The sequence below is a fragment of the Phaseolus vulgaris genome, chromosome 3 (genome assembly GCF_000499845.2).
Source record: "Phaseolus vulgaris cultivar G19833 chromosome 3, P. vulgaris v2.0, whole genome shotgun sequence".
Lineage (NCBI taxonomy): Eukaryota > Viridiplantae > Streptophyta > Magnoliopsida > Fabales > Fabaceae > Phaseolus > Phaseolus vulgaris.
The window spans coordinates 31,630,458-31,639,784 of NC_023757.2; the positions used below are offsets into that span (position 1 = coordinate 31,630,458).

Here is a 9,327-nt window from a genome sequence, read left to right on the forward strand (position 1 = left end):
AAAAAATATTTGTACACATATAATATAGATTGTGGCGAACATCACAATGTACTCACCAAACCACCTTTCATTTTTTCATAAGCACACGTCATACTTACCTTGCAATCTTACGTTATAAATAACATTTACAAAATTTTAATGGTGTTGTTACTTCATTATTACAGTTAAATGATTTTTAGTTTAAATTTATTACAAAGTGGTTACAAGACTCTCATACATGATTTATTCAGGGATAATATACTCCTTCTCTCATGATTAACACAGTTTGCTTTCTTCATCTCTAAGCAGATATATAATGATTAAATAGCTAATAATATTTGGTCCACAAGATAAAACTTATCGATCACTCAGTTTTAATTAATTCCTTCAACATCAAGCACCAAATAAATGCATTTCTTCATTATTAGTTCTTTTTAGTTCACTTGAACAAATTTTATTTTCTGACATTTACATTTATTTCATCTCAATGGACAGATGTACGGATCATAGAGAAATGTACTTATCAGGGGGTTCAATAGTACCCTGATTTCTTGCGCCCACAGTTTTATGAAACATTAATTTATATATTCAAAATATTTATGATCCTGATATAAACACAGCTTTAACGTAGAATGGCATTAACTTTGGCACAATAAATTACAATTTAACATTATTATTAAACAGTTACAATTATGTTCAGTTACTGCACTAACTTTCAAATAAAGAATGCCTTGTTGCACGGAAAAAAAAAGTCACATTCTTATGCAGTGAAAAGAGTATAATTATTGTACCATAAAATCATTGCAATAATATCATAGTAAAGTAAAGATATACCAGAAAATAAATAAAAAACTAACGTGGCACAATGTAATCACTGTAAGAATGCATATTCTAATAATTCTATTTAAATTTTGCAGCAACACTAAGAATATACTTTTATTATACCCTGTACATTTACTCAACCACCCTTGGTGGAGTAAGAAAGAAGATAGATAAAGTTTTTTTGACCTTTGGTGAATCTCTTACTTAGTTAAAGCTTTTATTTAGTTTATTTATTTATTTTGCATATGTGAAATTCCCCTTCTGGTGCTCCTCTTGTCTATAAATTGATGCAGCCACCACCTCAGTTTCCATTCATTCACTTCTTCTCTTTCTACCCCCCTCTCTATTTTGCGTTCATTCTGTTTTCGTAAGTACTGTTTGTTCTTTTTCTCTTTTCTGTGTTTTTTTTCAGTTTTTTTTTCTTTCTTTTCGTTGTTCTGTCTTTCCCTGTTTCGGTGCTCTGTTCACCGCTACCACGTTAGAGTGATTTTCATCCTCTGCATGTGTCATTCTCTTGTAAATGGATCAGACTCCATCCTCTCATATGGGGTCTCTAGTAATGCCATAAAACATCACGGGTGGTGCTGTTACACCAACTCTGTTTCTGGGTCTACTCTGTTCAATTTTACTCAGAAAAACTTGTTCTTAGATTGTGTTCGGTTTGTGGGAAAGATGATCCTGTCGGTCTGTTTTTTTTGTTAATCCTCGACCGGTGGTTACTAGGATTAAACTCTTGAATGCATGTTCTGTGTTAAAAAAAGAAATGAAGAAAACACTTTGTACAGCTGGCCTCGAACCGAGGACTTTTTTTGTTGGTTTCTTATTACTAAAAATTCAGAAGAAAGTCTTCTTTTTTCTTCGGGATGAACGGTTGAGAATTATGAGAGGTTTAAGCTAATAAATTTATTTTAAAACCACTTTGATGGTTGCTTATTGCTATTCGTGTTCTAATTAATTAATGTAATTATGATGTAAAAGGACAAGTTGGTGACAGGAAAAAGAAAGTGCATCTTGCAATTATTCTTCTGCAGCACTGTTTAAGGTTGAAATCCTAGTAGAAAAAAAGTAGAAGATCTGGTATTATATTTTTGTGGACAGTTGGTTGGTGGGGGTGGGTGGTATGGGTCTTGATATCCAATCCAGTTTTGTAGAATATTTTGTTTGTGTTTATTTAGTTTTTGCTCAACTGTTTGGGGTATTGACTTTGTGATAACTCTAGATTAATGATTTTTCATGATGATATGTTTTGTATATCCTTGATCGCGTCTTACAATGCTTTTTGTTGTTGCAGTTGAAGTCTTTCCCTGTGATCTTCCTTGCCAATGGCCGCTGATCGTTTGACCCGTGTTCACAGTCTCCGTGAGAGGCTTGATGAAACCCTGTCTGCCAACAGGAACGAAATTCTGGCCCTTCTGTCAAGGTAACTCGTCATTTCATTTTTGGTTTAGGAGTTCTTTAATGGTCAAAGGGTTTTACGCTGTGAGTTTGTTTAAGGTTGCTTAATTTTTTGTATCTGTGTGTTTTCTCTCTCTTTTAAGGTGGTGGAAGTTCTACTAATTATGTTCAGACAATGAGTTTGTTTGAAATAGCTCAATTACGAGTGTGTGTGGGTGTGTGTGTTTTCCCTCTTTAAAGGTAGTGGAATGTGTTTAGACAGTGAGTTAGTTCAAAGAAGCTCAATTTGTGTTTGTTTTTGTCCTCTCGTAAAAAGGTGGTGAAAGTTGTACTATGTATGCGTTCGAGAAGCATGTCGTGTAACACTAACAAGTTTACGGAATTTATTAAATTTTGACAGGATAGAAGCCAAGGGCACGGGGATCTTGCAACACCATCAAGTCATTGCTGAGTTCGAGGAAATTCCCGAGGAGAGCAGACAGAAGCTTATTGATGGTGCCTTTGGAGAAGTTTTGAGGTCTACTCAGGTAACGAGCTTCTTTTGAGCTTTCAATTGAAGGTTTTTAGCTATGATTTGTGGGGTTTGTTTTGTTGGTTTTCTCATTTCATTGTTTCTTCTCTTTATATGTTGTAGGAAGCCATAGTTTTGCCACCATGGGTTGCTCTGGCTGTTCGTCCAAGGCCTGGTGTCTGGGAGTACCTGAGAGTGAATGTGCACGCTCTAGTTGTTGAGGTGTTGCAACCTGCTGAGTACCTGCGCTTCAAGGAGGAACTTGTTGATGGAAGGTGAAGAAAAGGCTCGGAGTTTTGTTAAGTGGTGTACTTGGTATGTTACTTACACTATTTCTAAACGTCTCTCTCACTCTTATTGCAGTTCTAATGGAAACTTTGTGCTTGAGTTGGACTTTGAACCCTTTACGGCATCCTTCCCCCGCCCAACTCTTAACAAGTCAATTGGAAATGGTGTGCAGTTCCTCAACCGCCACCTTTCTGCCAAACTCTTCCATGACAAGGAGAGCTTGCACCCACTTTTGGAATTCCTCAGGCTTCACAGCGTCAACGGAAAGGTAGGTATCTATTTTTCGCCTTTAAACTAAAGCAAGTAGTGAGAAGTGTATGCATGCGTTAGACACATTCTTCAGTAGTTCAATGACTTGAATATCTACATCCATGTTTGGACCATGTCTAGTAACCAGATCTGGAGTAGAAATCTAATATGTATGTGGCAACAGAATCTCTAACATGTTAAACACGAGGCATGCAGTTAGTTCATTCTTTTGCTTATGGTTTTAGTGTTGTTCTTGTGTGTATGTGTGCTTTGATTTTACTGATTGATTTTCTTTTTCGTATGCAGACTTTGATGTTGAATGACAGAATTCAAAACCCTGATGCTCTTCAACATGTTCTGAGGAAAGCTGAGGAGTATCTGGGTACAGTGCCTCCTGAAACCCCCTACTCAGAATTTGAGCACAAGTTCCAGGAAATTGGTTTGGAGAGAGGGTGGGGTGCGAACGCAGAGCTTGTACTTGAGTCAATTCAACTTCTCTTGGATCTTCTTGAAGCCCCTGATCCGTGCACCCTTGAGACTTTCCTTGGAAGAATCCCTATGGTCTTTAATGTTGTTATTCTTTCGCCCCATGGTTACTTTGCCCAAGATAATGTCTTGGGATACCCTGACACTGGTGGTCAGGTTGTTTACATCTTGGATCAAGTCCGTGCTTTGGAGAATGAGATGCTCCATCGCATTAAGCAACAAGGATTGGACATTGTTCCTCGTATTCTTATTGTATGTCCTGTTATATATAGATTTTTTATGTCTTATTAGCAAGTTTACTTGTGTACAGTGTGTGGCATGTGGATGTGTTCTTCTAATCTGTGCTTGTGGATGTTGTTAAATGCAGATCACTCGTCTTCTCCCAGATGCAGTAGGTACTACTTGTGGCCAACGTCTTGAGAAGGTGTTTGGAACTGAACACTCCCACATTCTTCGAGTTCCCTTTAGAACTGAGAATGGGATTGTTCGCAAGTGGATCTCAAGATTCGAAGTCTGGCCCTACTTGGAAACTTACACCGAGGTAAACTTTTCGCCCCATAATAATTTTAACAAAGTTTAAGCATTTTGGCGTGTTTTCACTTTTCTAATCAATTGTCTCTTGTTAACAGGATGTTGCTCATGAGCTTGCCAAAGAGTTGCAAGGCAAGCCAGATCTGATCGTTGGAAACTACAGTGATGGAAACATTGTTGCCTCTTTGTTGGCCCATAAACTAGGTGTCACTCAGGTTGGTCCACAACTATCTAGTTAACGTTGTCTAACTATATATGTTGGAACTCAGAGGCCTAAGATTTTATCTTTATCTATTTAGTGTACCATTGCTCATGCACTTGAGAAGACCAAATACCCTGAATCCGATATTTACTGGAAAAAATTGGAAGAGAGATACCATTTCTCTTGCCAATTCACAGCTGATCTATTTGCCATGAACCACACAGATTTCATTATCACAAGTACATTCCAAGAAATTGCTGGAAGGTGAGTTTCCCCTTTTATATTTTTGTTCCTTTACCCAATTTTCTTATTGATTAGATCACTAAATCTCTTGAATCATTGTACAAATACTTTTGCAGCAAGGACACTGTTGGACAGTATGAGTCTCACACAGCTTTCACCCTTCCTGGACTCTACCGTGTTGTGCACGGTATTGATGTCTTCGATCCAAAATTCAACATTGTCTCTCCCGGAGCTGATCAAACCATTTACTTCTCCCACAAGGAAACTAGCCGTAGGTTGACCTCCTTCCACCCCGAAATCGAAGAGCTTCTTTACAGCTCAGTCGAGAATGAAGAACACATGTTAGTTTCTCCTCTCACTTTGTTTATCTTATCTAATCTTATCATGCAAGGTTTTAATTAAATTGTCATCACTTTCAATCACAATGTGAGAAATTACAGACAAATACATTGTAATGGTGTTGTGGAGCATTGTTTTAAAACCTTGATATCATGTATGGAACATTTTGTCTAATGCAAAATTTGATTTGAGACAGATGTGTGCTGAAGGACCGCACGAAGCCAATTATCTTCACCATGGCAAGGTTGGACCGTGTGAAGAACATCACAGGACTTGTGGAGTGGTATGGTAAGAATGAGAAGCTGAGGGAGTTGGTGAACCTTGTGGTTGTTGCTGGAGACAGGAGGAAGGAGTCTAAGGACTTGGAAGAGAAGGCCGAGATGAAGAAGATGTACAGCCTGATTGAGACCTACAAGTTGAACGGGCAATTCAGGTGGATTTCCTCTCAGATGAACCGTGTGAGGAATGGAGAGCTGTACCGTGTGATCAGTGACACCAGGGGAGCCTTTGTGCAGCCTGCAGTGTATGAGGCATTTGGTTTGACAGTGGTTGAAGCCATGACTTGTGGGTTGCCAACATTTGCCACATGCAATGGTGGTCCTGCTGAGATCATTGTTCATGGAAAATCTGGCTTCCACATTGATCCCTACCATGGTGACCGTGCTGCTGACCTCCTTGTTGAGTTCTTTGAGAAGTGCAAGGTTGAGCCATCTCACTGGGACACCATCTCTCAAGCTGGTCTCCAACGTATTGAAGAGAAGTAAGCAAATGAATGTACTTTATCTTTCATGGACTCATCTTGGTCTCAGAGGTTAACCTTTTTCTTTGTTTGCTGGTTTTATTCCACAGGTACACATGGCAAATTTACTCCCAGAGGCTTCTCACCCTCACTGGTGTCTATGGTTTCTGGAAGCATGTGTCTAACCTTGATCGCCTCGAGAGTCGCCGCTATCTCGAGATGTTCTATGCTCTCAAGTACCGCAAATTGGTAAGTTTAGCATGTTCATATTATTTTCTCATCCTAGTTCTACCTTGGAATATATATATATATATAATCTTATGTTTTCATTGTTTTTGCCTCAGGCTGAGTCTGTGCCCCTTGCTGTTGAGTAAACTGAGGATGAAGAGTTGGACAAAGAAATGGAGGAACCGGCTTTTTCTTTCTCTTTTGGAGTTTGTCGTACTTGAGTTTCACAAATAATGCCCGCCCATGACTTTAATTCTGTGATTAAGCTTTCGATAAGAAGGAGAGAGGGAGAGAAAAAAAAAAAGGAGGAAAAAAAAAACCCTTTTGTTTGTTCTTTTGCATGATTTGGATCTTGATTGAAAAAGCTTCAAATTGGGGTGTTTTACCCATCAGTTCAGTTTTAAGCCGAGCCTTCTTTCTCACTTTGTCGTGTTCATGATATCCTTCTCCAACTTTAGATTCATGCACTGTTGCTCTTCTCTCTTTTATAAACTCAAAACAAAACCATGAAAAAGCATCATCGTAATAACTATAGTGTTTTGTAGGACAAAAAACGGACCACCCCCGCAATTTCATCCATTGTTGTCCATAAATATTACGAAAGTGAAAATTGACGTTGGAATTTAAAGATTTAATAGTCGTTGTCAAATCTCATTGTTCCATAAGTATTTAATTATTCTGGAGTAGCAACAACTAGTCACGAATATTTTGCGTCATGCGCAGTATCTACCAATTTATGAGGTAAAAACAATGAAATAACTTTCTTGCTTGTTCCCACTTTCACTTTAGTCAAAATAACCATAAATTACTAACCTTTTTGTTTCCTTCATTCTCATCATACACATACAGTGGGAGAAGCATTTTGTTTTCAACTATTTTACCTCATCAAATTGGATGTGTCTGGAGAAGATTCGTATTTTATATGATGAATACTAATTTTATGAACCAAACAACTTTACCAATTAACTAAGACTAAAAGTAGTGATAAAAGATATGAGAAAGAACAAAATTTGTGTAAGAAGTCCTTGAAGGTGTGAAATATCTATTCAGGATCTCATATGCTTCCGAATCTTGGTTTATTTGAATCCCTTGGACAACCACTTATCCCTCAGCATTAGTTCTTTCACTTTTTCTCTTGTCTTTTTTCTAAAAAGATATTTTAGTTTTATTCAATTTCTGGTAGTCCCAGTATCACAGTTCACAAGTAAATACTCTATTTACTTTATTTTATTTTGGGAGCAGGAGGTGTTTCTGGACCATCCATCAGCAAAAGGCCTAACATGTAAAACAAAAAAAAATTAAAATAAATATTTAATTGAGTACAACAAATATTCAGTTAAATTATTGATATACTTTTTAAATTCGATCAAAATAGTACACTTTTATTATTAAAAATTTAATTCCGTTAATTTTGTTTCAACTCTATTAATTATTAAGGTAATATATTAATTACTAAGAGAATTGAACACATATTTAATATTTATTATTTGTCACATATAGTTATTAAATAAAAAATTAACTTCAATTTAAAATACTTAGTGGTTCATTCAAGATAATTATATATTAGTGTTGATTTTTTGTTTAATAAATACAATGCAAATAACAATAATTACTAAATGCTAAACATGTTCAGTCACGTTAAGTATTAATGAAGTTCAAATAAAATTAATATTTTGAATTATAATCCGAAAAATTATACAGAAGGCAGTTCAAATTTAAGTAGGTTTTGCCATTTATGCTCTTTAACGAAAGAGTCACTAGTGAAGCAATTTAACAAATCTCATAATAAAATATTAATATTAAATAATATTTATTTAAAATGTTATCAATGAAGTCGTTGTAGTATAGTGGTAAGTATTTCCGCCTGTCACGCGGACGACCCGGGTTCGATCCCCGGCAACGGCGTTTATTTTAGAATTTTGCGTTTGTTAATTTGGCCCTGCTAATTTTATCATTCCATGGCATAATTGCCTATTAATTTGTTTGTTTGCCCTTTAATTATTAACAAAACATTTTCATTGTTTGAAGTAGAGTTTAATATACTTTTATTTGTTTAAATTTTAAAAATTCGTCAACGGCTCTCTCAATTGGATTTTCTTTTTCATTTAAATCAAATTGAAATTTAAACTAACTTATTAATTATATACACCGTCCGTTTAAATATTTTTAAATCAGTGTTTGTATTGAAATAAATATAATAATATATTAAAAATTGAATAAATATTAATATAAAATCAATCTATGCTCAATAACTGATGATATGTGCATTTTTAATAGTTATTTTGATAATGTTATATTTTCCTTTTTGAAAAAAAATGTTATATGACAGACAACGTAATTCAGTTTGTACCGTTATCAAATTATAAACTATGGTATTTGATATAGATTTTTACATAATTTTTTACACTGTCACGTTTCTTTATCAGGTTTTACGCTCTTTAAAAATCATACTAACGTTAACTTGCAGTAGAAGGCAGTATAAAACTATTTTACACTACTAGTTAATTTTTTTTTAATACTTTAGTTAAGTTTTTCCATAACCTAAAAAATCATAAAGAATAATACAATCAACTGAGTTTTTATGTTTTAGAAAAACATGTTCAAAATAAATAAATAAAATTATATTTTTTATTTTCTCAAAAAATTACTAAAAAATTTGTTTTAATTCTCTCCTGCAAATTTTTTTAAAATAAAATAATTTTACAGAGTAAATTTTAAATAAAAAAACTTAGAAAGAGAAACAAATAAGAGACCCTAAAAGAATTTAAAGATGTTTTTGGTTTTTATTTTAAAAAATGAAAATGAGATGTGTAGAAAGGGGTTGTAAAAAAAAATTCTTATCAAACATTTGCTCAAGTTAAAAAGGTTTAAATTAATTTTAATCACTAAATAAAAATTATATAAAAAATTTAAAAATTATGACATAATATTATAATATAATTAAAAATTTATTCATAAAATGATATTATCTATTAACAAAAACTCATTCTATATATATATATATATATATATATAAAGAATAAAAACATATTTAACTCAATAAAATATAATATTTTAAATTAAAGTTTCAACAATGTTCATCAATTTTTTTTTAGAATTTTTTTTAGAATAACAAGTGTATATCGACATTCGAATTGATAAATTCTTTTAAGTTTTTTTTTAAAGTCTAAATAGTAACTCGATGTTAAGGTTCATGCATATAGAAATCACGATGCAGGAACAAAGTTAGGTGTAATTTATGTTTTTCTCAATCCATGACAAATTATAATCAAAATAAAACATATATTAGGAAGTGCAGATATAACTCGGAATATG

At 34.2% G+C, this 9,327-nt stretch overlaps 1 protein-coding gene and 1 non-coding gene across 5 annotated transcripts; both read left to right on the forward strand.

Moving 5' to 3' along the window:
- Nucleotides 1–1,003: 1,003 nt before the first annotated feature.
- Nucleotides 1,004–6,434, forward strand: LOC137807138 (sucrose synthase). 4 transcript variants are annotated; one of them, XM_068607609.1, is made up of 13 exons: nt 1,004–1,168; nt 2,093–2,221; nt 2,597–2,723; nt 2,831–2,982; nt 3,071–3,263; nt 3,551–3,982; nt 4,098–4,271; nt 4,360–4,476; nt 4,561–4,727; nt 4,823–5,047; nt 5,242–5,805; nt 5,895–6,033; nt 6,129–6,434. In XM_068607609.1, the coding sequence occupies exons 2-13, from the start codon at nt 2,124–2,126 to the stop codon at nt 6,156–6,158; spliced, it is 2,418 nt and encodes an 805-aa protein (XP_068463710.1). In that variant the 5' UTR covers nt 1,004–1,168; nt 2,093–2,123; the 3' UTR covers nt 6,159–6,434. The 4 variants fall into 4 exon arrangements, with proteins under 4 accessions (XP_068463710.1, XP_068463713.1, XP_068463711.1 ...); XM_068607612.1 differs by having other exon boundaries at nt 1,111–1,843; XM_068607610.1 differs by lacking the exon at nt 1,004–1,168 and adding an exon at nt 1,829–1,996.
- A 1,411-nt stretch (nt 6,435–7,845) lies between these two features.
- Nucleotides 7,846–7,917, forward strand: TRNAD-GUC (transfer RNA aspartic acid (anticodon GUC)). The gene has a single exon. It is a non-coding gene; the product is annotated as a tRNA-Asp (tRNA).
- Nucleotides 7,918–9,327: the final 1,410 nt, after the last annotated feature.